Source organism: Kogia breviceps, chromosome 1, assembly GCF_026419965.1.
Source record: "Kogia breviceps isolate mKogBre1 chromosome 1, mKogBre1 haplotype 1, whole genome shotgun sequence".
NCBI lineage: Eukaryota > Metazoa > Chordata > Mammalia > Artiodactyla > Physeteridae > Kogia > Kogia breviceps.
In genome coordinates, this window is record NC_081310.1 from 120,950,067 (window position 1) to 120,962,552 (window position 12,486).

At 35.2% G+C, this 12,486-nt stretch overlaps 1 protein-coding gene across 3 annotated transcripts in view; it reads right to left on the reverse strand.

The window, feature by feature from the left end:
- Positions 1-12,486, reverse strand: part of RPAP2 (RNA polymerase II associated protein 2) — an 81,225-nt gene that overhangs the window by 37,065 nt on the left and 31,674 nt on the right. Inside the window, exons 9-10 of one of the 3 annotated variants that reach the window (XR_010842252.1) lie at positions 8,533-8,590; positions 7,382-7,462 (exon numbers count right to left, since the gene is read on the reverse strand). Coding sequence is in view for 1 of the 3 variants with exons in the window: in XM_059082392.2 (XP_058938375.1) it covers positions 7,382-7,462; positions 8,533-8,615 (164 nt within the window). In the remaining 2 variants the exon portion in view is untranslated. Of the gene's footprint in view, positions 1-6,752; positions 7,463-8,532; positions 8,616-12,486 lie in introns of all 3 variants that reach the window. The other 2 variants (XR_010842251.1, XM_059082392.2) reach the window with 2 other exon arrangements.

Below are 12,486 nucleotides of genomic sequence, written 5' to 3' on the forward strand. Positions count from 1 at the left end.
AAAGAAATGAGCTAGTGGGACTTCCCTGGTGGTCTAGCAGTTAAGAATCTGCCTTCCGATGCAGGGGACGTGAGTTTGATCCCTGGTTGGGAAACTAAGATCCCACATGTTGTGGGGCAACTAAGCCCATGCGCCGCAACTACTGATCCCGCGCACCACAACTAGAGAGAAGCCCATGTGCTGCAACGAAAGATCCCGCATGCTGCAACGAAGATTCTGAGTGCCAAAACTAAGACTCGATGCAGCCAAATAAATAAATAAATAACACCATAAGAAAGAGCTATCAAGCCATGAAAAGACATAGAGGTATTTTAAATGCATATTATTTAACTGAAATTTAAATGCATATTATTTAAAGCCAGTCTGAAAAGGCTACAAACTGTATGATTCCAAGTATATGACATTATGGAAAAGGTAAAATTATGGAGATAGTAAAAAGATCAGGGACTTCCCTAGTGGTCCAGTGGTTAAGATTCTGAGCTCCCAGAGCAGGGGGCCCAGGTTTGATCCATGGTCAAGGAACTAGAACTGGCATGCTGCAACTAAGAGCCCTCATGCCTCAACTAAAAGATCCCGCATGCTGCAACTAAAGATCCCGCATGCTGCAACGAAGATCCTGAATGCGGCAACTAAGACCCGGCGCAGCCAAATAGCTAGCTAGCTAGCTAAATAAATAAATATTTAAAGAGATCAGTGGTTGCCAGGAGTTGTAGGGTGAAGGAGGATGGATGAATAGGTGGAGTGCAGAGGATTTTTAGATCAGTGAAAATACTGTTACTATAATAATGGATAGATGTCATTATACATTTGTCCAAACCCATAGAACGCAAAACACCAAGAGTGAACTATGGACTCTGGGTGATAATGATGTCATTAACATAGATGCATCAATTATAGCACAAGTATGACTCTGGTGGGGGATGGTTTTAACGGGGAAGGCTATGTGTGTGGGGGAAGGGGGCATAAGGAAAATCTCTGTACCTTTCTCCCAATTTTGCTATGGACCTAAAACTGATTTTAAATAAAGTCTTTGGCAAAAAAAACAGCCAATAAATAAATCAGCAAAGGACATGAGCAGGCAATTTACAGAGGAGGAAAGTTGAATGGCCAGGAAACATTTGAAAAGGAGCTCAATCTCACTATTAATCCGGGAAATATAAAAATAATTCACTCCATTACACTGGCAAAAATAAAAGATTAACAATACTAAGGGTTGGTGAGGACATGAAGAAATATTACTTTTAACACACTGTTGATGTGAGTAATCAATTTAGCAATATCTAATAATACTGAAAATGCATATGAATAACTTCTAAATATAAACCTTGAGCTCTCACTATGCATAAGGAAATGTATATGAAGATGTTTGATGTGACACTGCTTACAACAGAAAAAATAATTGTGGCATTTTTATAGAATACTAAATAGCTGTTAAAATGAATGAACTAAACTTACACATTTTGCTCATCATAATTGGAATGAAAGCAAGTATGGTATGACATTATTTATACAAATCAAGAACAGACAATATTCATATTTATGGACACAAATATATGTACTAAAAGTATAAAAACAAAGACTGGAAAGATATACATGAAACTCACAGTACTGGTTGCTTCTGGGAGGAAAGGAGAATGGATTGGGGAAGAGGACAAAGAGAACTTCATGTTTTAGGTCTTTTGCATTGGTGATTCCATCTGCCTGAATGATAGATAAGTTTTCTTCTGTCATCTTTGCAGTAGGGTCTACCTGGGCCACACTATTAGTAAATGCAACTCCCTCTACCTCCCAGCCCCAAACTCTTGACTTTCCTTATCCTGCTATATATTTTTCTTTATCCTCATACCACTTACCACCTTCTAACATACAGTTATTGTTTATTTTCTGTTTTGCCTGGGCTGAGGGCAGGAATCTTTGTGTTCTTCACATATTTATTCCAAGTGCCCAGAATAAGAGTCAGAAGAGATTCAATTATATTTTTCTGAATGAATGAATTAACTTATAACATTTTATTTATTTTATTTAAAAATGTCTTAATCAAATCTAATAAAATATTAAAATCTATTAATTCTGAGTGGAGAATATGTGTATCTTTGCTACATTACTCTGAATTTTTTCCATAGTTAAAATGTCTACAAATGTTTCCATAGTTAAAAGTCTGTATGATATAAAAAGTACAGTATAGTGGTTAAACACTCTGACAGATGTGGGTTCAATATTCAGATCTGTCAGTAGTAGTGTTTTATGTTGGACACATTCAATGGCTTTAAAACTTTTTTTTAAAATTTAGTAAAATGGGGACAATAGTACTACCTACCTCACAGGGTTCTTGTGAGGATTAAACGTACAAACGATGTCCATGTTGACAAATCCAATGGACATTTCTCAGTTCCCACCTTAATCTACCAGGAACATTTGACACAATTGATCACTCCCTTCTCCTTGGAACACTTTCTTCACTTGGTTTCCCCTTGCCTGATTCCCCTCCCCTCTCACTGGCACTCCTTCTGAGATTTTTGGATCACCCCAGGGCCTCTGCCCTTGTGTCTCTCCTCTCCTCTATATGTGCTCATTCCCTTGGTGATGTCATCCAATCTCATAGTTTTAAATATTAGATAACTATGTGCTCACAACTCTTAAATTTATTATCTCTAGCCGTACCTCTTCCTTGAATTACAGACTTCTATATCTAATGATCTACCTTCATTTCCACTTGAATGTCTAATAGGCATCTCAAAACTTTAGTATAGCCAAAATTGATTTCCTTATCTTCCCCTGCAAACTGGGTCCTCTTGCAGGTATCTCCATCTCAGTAAATGGCTACCCAATCCTTCTAGAATCCAGCTGCTCAAGCCAAAAATGTTGTGGGTAACCTCGACTCTCTTCATATCCCATATCAAATCAGTCATCAAATCCTGATGGTTCTATTTTCAAAATAAAATCGCTTTTTATTACTCCCACTACTTTCACCTTGGTCAACATCATTTCTTGCCTAGATTACTGAAACAACATCCTAAACAACATCTAAATGGTCTTCCTGCCTCTGACCATCTACTATAATTCTCAAATCAGCAGACAGAGTGATACTGCTAAAAATATAGGTCAGATCACATCCTTCCCCTATTCAGAATCCACAAACTGCTCTCCATCTCACTCAGAATAAAAGTCAAAGAATGACCATGGCTCCAAGGACTATATAACTATACTATAGCCATTCCCTGCCCTTTACTTCTCTGACCATATCTCTTTGTACCTTTGCCTCTGCTCATTTCTCCAGCCTCACCAGCATCCTTAATATTCTGTGAACATACCAGGCCTGCTTCTGCTTTAGGGCATTTGCACCTGTTGTTCCCTGTCTGATATATTTTCACAGATAGCAACATGGCTTGTTCCCTCACCAACTGTTAGGTCTTTATACAGATGGCACCTTCTCAATGAGGTCTTTCCTGACCAGCCTATTTAAAAATCACAACTTCCTCCTTAGTACCATCCCTTTTTCCCTGCTTCTAGAGAAAAGGAGGGGGATGAACTGGGAAAGAGAAAAAGGTATATCACCACATAATAATAACAGACAGACATATTGTCTTTAAAATTTTACATATCCTCTCCATTAGAATAGTTAATGAGAGAAGGAATTTTTTTCATTTTGTTCACTGTTTTATCTGTAGCAACTAAAACAGAATATAGCACATAACCAAAAAAGGCCAAAGGGTAAGCATGTAAGAAAAAAACCCGTCAAAAACAGTTAAATAGAATTTCCTTTTCTATTGTATTCAAATCTCCCAAAGCCAAGACAAATTTAAGATTTCATGAATTTATTTACTCGTTCAGAAAAAAATCTAGTGAGTGCCTGCTCTATGCTACCATTTCAGGCATTGGGGAAAATACAAGGTCTCTGCTTTCACTTCAAAGTACTTTAAGTGGCAGAACAGCAAAATTTTTACCTGCTATCATATTTCCCCTTTTGCTGAGCCAAAATAATTTCAAGCACAGATGCTAAATTATCATACTTAACTATTTTCTGAGTGATAATTCAAAACTTAAAACAGTAATATTTCATAGAAAACATTTTAAAAGCACAGTTTCAAAATATAATTGGAAATTCAATACAGATTTAGAAAAAATAGTCATCACTGATGAAATTTAAAAAGGATTGTGTGTCAAAATACAATTTTAATTCAAATCATATTTAGAAAAATATCTTGCTTCAACAGTGACAACAGTGAATCATTACCAAGCAGCTTCTGATGGAACCACTATGACAGGTAAGTCAATGTAACATTCCAGATAAATGACTATGATGCAATTCAGTGGAAAGCACAGCTCTATTCACTGGGGAAAGATTCTTCAAAGAGCTGAAAAAGCTGCTTCATGTTTACTTCTAACAGGCTCTCAACTCTGGCTGAATATTAGGATCATGTGGGGGTCTTCTGAAAAACACTAATGTCTGAGCCCAACCCCAGCCAAATGAAACTCAATCTCTAAGGGTGGAGCCAGGCACCTGCAGTTGTTAAAAGCTCCCCAGGTAATTCTGATGCACAACTGGTTTAAGAATCACTTTCTACAAGTTCCTATTATTGATTATCATTTCAAAGAGAAAGATATGGTTATTTATGTCAACTCTCCCACCACCAGTATTGACTGAAAAGATCTCCCAACACTAGTCACTGTCATCAACATGGCATTTTCCCAGAGACTTCACCTAGAAGACCTAGCCTATGGTCACATATCTGTTAAAACTGTCCTGCCACATCTGAAGACCCCAAAACGCATTATGTTACCAGAGGTCTTTCTGTATTGTAAGTAAGTGACACTTTGCTAAAAAGCAGCAAAGTCAATTTAAGCAATTTTTATTGAAGCTATAGACTTTGACTTGCAGGTAATAAAGAGTAAATATTTTCAAAAATAACTTAACAACGTTTTTATATATAGCATCCCCTACACCAAAACAAAGAAGCATTTTTTGGCTTATTTCTGCAGAACTTGTTGAATTTCAAACATATATAAAAATAGAACAGGGCTTCCCTGGTGGCGCAGTGGTTGAGAGTCTGCCTGCCGATTCAGAGGACACAGTTTGTGCCCCGGTCCGGGAGGATCCCACATGCCGTGGAGTGGCTGGGCCTGTGAGCCATGGCTGCTCAGCTTGCGCGTCTGGAGCCTGTGCTCCGCAACAGGACAATTATCAACTCCTGGTCAATCATGTTTCATCTATACAACCTCATATTCAACATCACCCTACCCTGGATAATTATGAAGCAAATCCCACACATCATATTGTTTTATCTAGGCTTTATTTTAATTTAGTGTAAATAATGCAGAAAGTAACTTGAAAAAACTTATACTTACATAATAAGAATGACAGAAAAAGGTGATAAAATAAGTTTATAAATATAAAAGGAAAATGACATTTGAGTCTTCTCATTTCTGCAGTCTGTTGGCTACCTCTTACTAAACTGAAGAACACTGTGCCTCTTGTCTTGGCTGGCTTATGTGTCACAGAAGGCACAGGTAACAGAACCCTCTCAAGTAGAGTTCTTACTTGGGGTCTAGAGTGGTGATAAATGAAATTACTTAAAAAAAATCTTTAATACTAATAATTACCGAGACAACCAATAGATTCCTTTAAAAATTTTTTTTCAGGGGCTTCCCTGGTGGTGCAGTGATTAAGAATCCACCTGCCAATGCAGGGGACACGGGTTTGAGCCCTGGTCCAGAAAGATCCCACATTCCACGAAGCTACTAAGCCTGTGTGCCCCAACTACTGAGCCTGTGCTCTAGAGCCCACGAGCCACAACTACTGAGCCCACACGCCTACAGCCCGTGCTCCGCAACAAGAGAAGCCACCACAATGAGAAGCCTGTGCACTGCAATAAAGTGTAGCCCCCGCTTGCCACAACTAGAGAAAGCCCACACCCAGCAATGAAGACCCAATGCAGCCAAAAATAAATAAATAAAATAATAAAAAAAAATTTTTTTCAGCTTTACTGAGGTATAATTGACACATAGTAATTATATATATATAAGGTACACAAGTTGATGTTTTGATATATGTATCCGATGTGAAATGACCACCACAATCAAGCTAATTAACATTTCCATCACGTAGTAGTTGAAGATGAAGAATTTTTGAGACATGTCTAAACTTTGAATCCTAGTTCCTATTAAATAATTTATTGGAAAACATTTTCCTGAATTACTTTGTGGCACACAGAAAGGTTAGTGATGTTTTCAAATGTGCTGGTTGAAAGTGTATATCTATTTGGTATTACCTATGTACAATACAGGGACTACAAGAGAAATCTAATTGCTGACAGTGCCAAGAAATTGTTCCTGTATTATAATTGTAAACTTTAAAAATCTTACTATAATTGTTGGCAATAAACTATAATAATAATTGATTTTTTGGATGAAATGATTCTTTTACCCTAGAAATTGATTCTATGTTGGTGCTATCTGGCTTTAGCCACAGACAAATATTAATTTAACTTTGGGTCACTGGCACTGGGCCAAAATGTGTATTTGGTACACCTCTACTAATAACGTATTTAGAGGCCTATCTCTATGCTTCTTAGTGGAGAACCTCGTCTTAGCCTGTTGAATATTTTTACCTTGATAGTTGCAGAAAAATCCCAACCGCTCCACTTCATAATTGATACTCTCTATTCTTCCTGTCCTTGTCTTATCACTCTAAGTCTGTTCCACACTACTCAAAGCTAAATTATCCACTGTTTTGCACTGCTCTCTGTGCTCACCTTGTCTTCTCATAGGAGTTCTTCCTCGAGGCTGGGCATTAGTCTTCTTCTGTATTGTCCACAGTGCTGGTCATCTGATATATATTTACTAATTCACTAAAATCCAAGATGTCACTGACTAACCACCTTTGTGTCTCAGATATTCTCCTTCTTAATTTTAGGCTATTCCATAAATAAACTATCCAAAACTAAACATATCAAGGTTTGAGCAAATAAGGGGTTGCATTTAACAAAAGATATAAGCTGGAGGGGGAGGGGCAATTTGGGAGATTGGTATTGACATATACACACTACTACATATAAAACAGATAACTAATAAGGACCTCCCTACTGTATAGCACAGGGATGGGAAAAGAATCTAAAAAAGAGTAGATATGTGTATACGTATAACTGATTCACTTTGCTGTACACTTGAAACTAACACTGTAAATCAACTACAATAAAAATTAAAAAAAGCAAAAGATATAAGTAATGTTGTTTAGTGGAAGAGAAAATAAAACAGTATTTAGATTTAGGACAATGAAGGTAACTCATTTATTTTCTTCATGCCGTAGTCTACTACGGATTCTGCAAGGCAATTACATAAAGTCAAAATAACTGAGAAGGAAAATCCTAATATTAACACTAACCTGAAAGTTTGGACAAGATTTTTAAGTTGTGTGTAAATATCTCCTAATGTAATCTGAAGAGGCCCCAAAAGTCCAGGCAATCTGAAAATAAAAAATTATATTTCCTTTAAAATATAATTATAGAGATACATTTCTGGGGGTCTTGCCTAAGTCTGGATTTTCCATAGGGAATCACTGAGGTGGAGACAATTAAGTGGTTATAACTGGTAAGAAGTCATAAAGCAATATTTCAAAATAACTCCACACTCTTATTTTGTAACCTATGCTACAGAATGAGGCACTGAAATGCAAAAATATCATTTTGGTAAATGACAAAACAAATTTATTATATACGAAGAGTCTAACACATAACAGGCATTCAATAAATATTAATTTAAACACTTATTTAACATGTAAAATTTAGAGAAGTAAGCTGTTCAAAATACTATGGCTTCTAGAAAATAGGCTTTTCTTATTTTTGAACTACTACAAAATTAAGACTTCTCCACGTGCACAGCACCTTAAATAATGACTGAAAACACTTTGTGACTTTTCTGCTGAAGAAAAAAAATGCTGGTTGAAAAGTTCAAGACAGCCGTCACACCTCTGAAAAAAAGATTTTCAAGCTCCTTTTGAAAGAGAAACCAAGATTTCAAGTGTCATTTATGACTGGGCTAATTACAAGAACAACAACTTCCACTACGGGAAGCTTAAAACTAAAGTGCAAAACTCAAGTTGTTGAGTGTGAAATGGTTCTATGAATATGTATACAGAATAAGTCAATAAACCGTTAAACCTTTGTAAAATCTTATTTACACGTGAAACTGATGTGACACATTTACCACAAATCAGTATTTAAATGGGTCTAGCTCTGATATCTTTTCCCTGACTTCACTAGATTATTAAATGGGAGTGAGGTAGTTTGGTTTTCTAACTCCCATAATTTCAACCTTCCTCTTTACTACGTGACTCTATGTCTTCTACACAAAACAATTTCAATATTCTTTGGTAGGACACCTTAAAAATCTAAATTTCTCAGGTGACAAAATCCATGTAAACTTTACACATTATTCTTCTGTTCAAAATTCAAGGATTACACCAATAAGTTATGAACCCACAAATACCAAATTAATTTAAATATTATAAACATGGAATGATAATTACATACTTACATTTTATTCAATTTTTCAAGTACGATGCGTTTTCTAATCTGGTTCTGAGAACTTGAATCTATCAGTGGAAAGGTGGGATCATGCTGAATCACATTTTCAAACAAAGTAAAATAAAATCATAAATTTACATTCTTTCTTTGATAAGAACAACAAACATTAAAACACAAAAACTTCATACCTGTGGTATGGTAGAATAAAAATTAGACTTCAGAATTAGAATATTTAAATTTGAGTATCGGCTCAGTCAGTAGGCTGGTATGAACTTGCTTGAGTCATCTACCCTCTTTTGAGAGCATTTTCTCATATGTATAATAGGGATACTAATACCTTCTTTATTAAACGAGAAAATGTATATAAAAACACTTTGTAAAATGCTAAATATTATATAAATGTAGGAGATTAAAGGACTAAAATTATCAAATACTATAAATGTATTATGGGAAATTCCACTTCTAGAAATGGCAGACAAGATATTTCAAACCACTTCTGCTGAAAAACTGAAAAAAACTGGGAAAAAACCCACGATTGTTTGAAAGCATCAGAGAGCTAATAAGGTAGTAAAGAATAAGGTCCAGGAGTAAGAATGAAGAGGAAACAGACTGGCTCTTGCAGGGACTGAAGCCCAGCTTCAAATCACCTTAATCACTGATTGGATTAAAGTGATTTGGGGGGGGGGGGACTTCCCTGGTGGTCCAGTGGGTAAGACTCTGCACTCCCAATGAAGGGGGCCCAGATTCAATCCCTGGTCAGGGAACTAGACCAGCATATCATCTGCCAGAAGCCAACACAAATCTGTTCTAGAGGAAGATAACATCAGCCTGGGTTTCAAGTTATCTCTAATTTTTATTATGCAGTGTTTGCCACATAATAAAACCATAAGAAAACAAGACAATATGATCAAAATCAAACATTAGCTCATAGAAATCAACCCCTAGGAAATCCATGTAATGAAGTTATCAACCTTATTTAGAATAACTATGCTGAATATATTCAAAGAAAAATAACAAGATGGAAAATTTTAGCAGAGAACTAGAAGCTATATAAAAGAACCAAACAAAACTCCTAGTAACTGAAAAAATATAGTATTTAAAAGCACTCAATGGACAGATTTAATAACACAGTAGAAAAGACTGAAGAGAGGATATTGATTTGGAAAATATACAGAATGAAGCACAGACACATACCCCTCTCCTCCCACCCCCCGGGCTTGGTGTAATGCAAAGCACAAGAGAATATAAAACACAGAACATCCAGTGAAAAAGACTAACATATCTGCAATTGGAGTACCATATAGAGAGGAAAGGGAGAATGGGACAGAAGCAATACCTGAAGAGATAATAACTGAGAATATTCCAAAACTGATAAAAGAAATCAAGTTGCAGATTTAAGTATACAACATCCCAAAGAATAAATACAAATATAATCACACCTAGGCAAAGCATTCTAAAATTGATGGTAACCAAAGACAAAAAAAAAATCTTAAAAGTAGCTAAAGGAAGAAACAGTATTTTCAAATAAGAGAAATAAATGGAAGCCAAAAGACAATGAATATATATTTTCAATGGGCTGCAAGAAAATTACTACTAATTTAGAATTAATTTAGAATTCAATGTCTAGGAAAACATCTTTCAAAAGTGAAAGTAAAATAAAGAATGTCCTGACAAAACTGCAAAGATTCATCATTAGCAAACTGGCACTAATGGAAATAAAGGATATTCTTCAGGCCCAAGGCAAACAATCCCAGATGAAAGAATGGAGATGCAGGAAGGCATGAAGAACAGTAAAAGAGTAATTAATTGGATAAATCCAACTTAATACTAACTATAAACAATCTTGTAGGATTTAAAAATACAGAGAGAATAAAAGTACACAACAACAGAGCACGTTAAGTCAAGATGGGGTAAATGGAATTAAAGTTTCTAAGGTACTAATTGTCCAGGAAGCAATAAAAGTATTAACTTATATTAGATTTTAATAAGACACAGATTCAGTTTTTAATCTTTAGGGAAACCAATTAATGATCAGTAAAAGAATGTATAAAAACTAGCTAACAGAGGGCAAAAAATGGAGTAATATCTGATCCAAAGAAAGCAAGAAAGGAGAGAAGAACACAGAACAGGTGGGACATGCAGAAAGCAACAAGTGAAATGCTAGATTTAAACCCAAATATATCAATTATGACACTAAATTTAAATGGACTAAATTCTCCACATAAAGGAAAAAGATTATCAACCTAGATTTTAAAAAAAAGATAGTCCTTGAAAATACCAAGAAAAGAATGTGTCAGGAAAGTAGATCTTGTAAAGCCAAAAATAAATAAATAAATAAATAAAATCAATGGAGAGCAAAGTCAATACATATACTAAGAGGTTAGATTTACCAGGAAGGGATAATAATCTCACATTTGCACCCAAGATCAGTCTCAAAATATTAAAAGTAAAATTCACAAAACTAAAAGGAAAAATAATCAATTTATAATTATGCTGAGAGATTTTTGACCCACCTTGCCCATCTCTCTCAGTAACTTAAGGAATGAGCAAAGAAACAAACAAAACAAAAAAGAAAGAAGGTAAAAAAGAAAGAGAAGAAAAGAAAAAGAAAAATCAACAGTGCTTTAATGTGCACACATTTCCCCAGAGAGAAACAATGAAATCTAACCCATACTCCTTACCTTAAACAATAATCAATTCCAGATGAATTACAGATCTAAATGTTAAAGGAAAAACAAGGCTTCTAGAAGATGAAATAACCTGGGCTAAGTAAAGATTTCTTAAAGAAGTCACTAAAGGGAACCATTAGTAAACTGGACTCAAGACACCATTAATGAGAGCGAAAAGGCAAGTCTCAGAGTGGAAGATATTTGTAATACACAAAAATGGGCTTGAATCCTGAATACATAAAGAATTCCTGATATTCCAATAGATAAATGGAAAAAAGACTTGAACAGGCACTTGACAAAACAGACTATCCAAATGGTTCATAAGCAGATGAAACAGTGCTCAACTCATTAATCATCAGAGAAATGTATTATAACCTAAAATCAGTACCATCGGAATAGTGAAAAGTAACAATATCAAGTATTGGTGAGAATGTGGAGTCATGTGAACTCTCATACAGTGATAGTAGAATATAAAATGGCGGAACCATTTTGGAAAACTGGCACTATCTAGTAGAGTTGCATATATGCGTACACTCTGACCCAGAAATTCTAGCCCTAGGTATATACCCACCAAAAATGCATACGATTAAAAAAAAAAAAAAAAGAAATGCATACACATTAAAAGAGAGACATATACAAGAAAAGTTCATAACAGCATAGTTCATAATAGCCCCAAACTGGAAACAGCCTAAATGCTTATTAACATTAATAAATTGTGATATATTTATATAATGGAATACTATGCAGCAATGAAAGAATAAACTACAACTATCTGCAACACAAGTGACTCACGAACATAATGCTGCACAAAATAAACTGGATACCAAAGAACATATACTGAGTGAATCCATTTACATTCAGTTCAAAATTGGGAAAATTAATCTATGCTATTATAGTCATTAATTTGGGAAAGAGGTAGTGATTTGGAGGAGACATAGTGGGGCTTCTGGTTTACTCAAATTTCTTGCCCTGCGTAGTGATTACATTGGTGTGTTCACTTGTGATAATGCAATGAGCGGTACCCTTACTATTTGTGTTACACTTCAATGAAAAAGTTTTTTCTTCTAATATATATTAAAAAAAAATTTTTTAACATCTTTATTGGAGTATAATTGCTTTACAATGTTGTGTTAGTTTCTGCAATGAAAAAGTTTTAGCAACAGAGAAGCAGTCAAATTTCAGGGATTACTTTTTCCTTCTTAAGGCTTATTAGCATAAAAACAATAAAACAAGTGATATACTAAAGTTATGCAGCTTAGTGACAGAGAATAATGTTGCTCTAGGCTTCATATAAA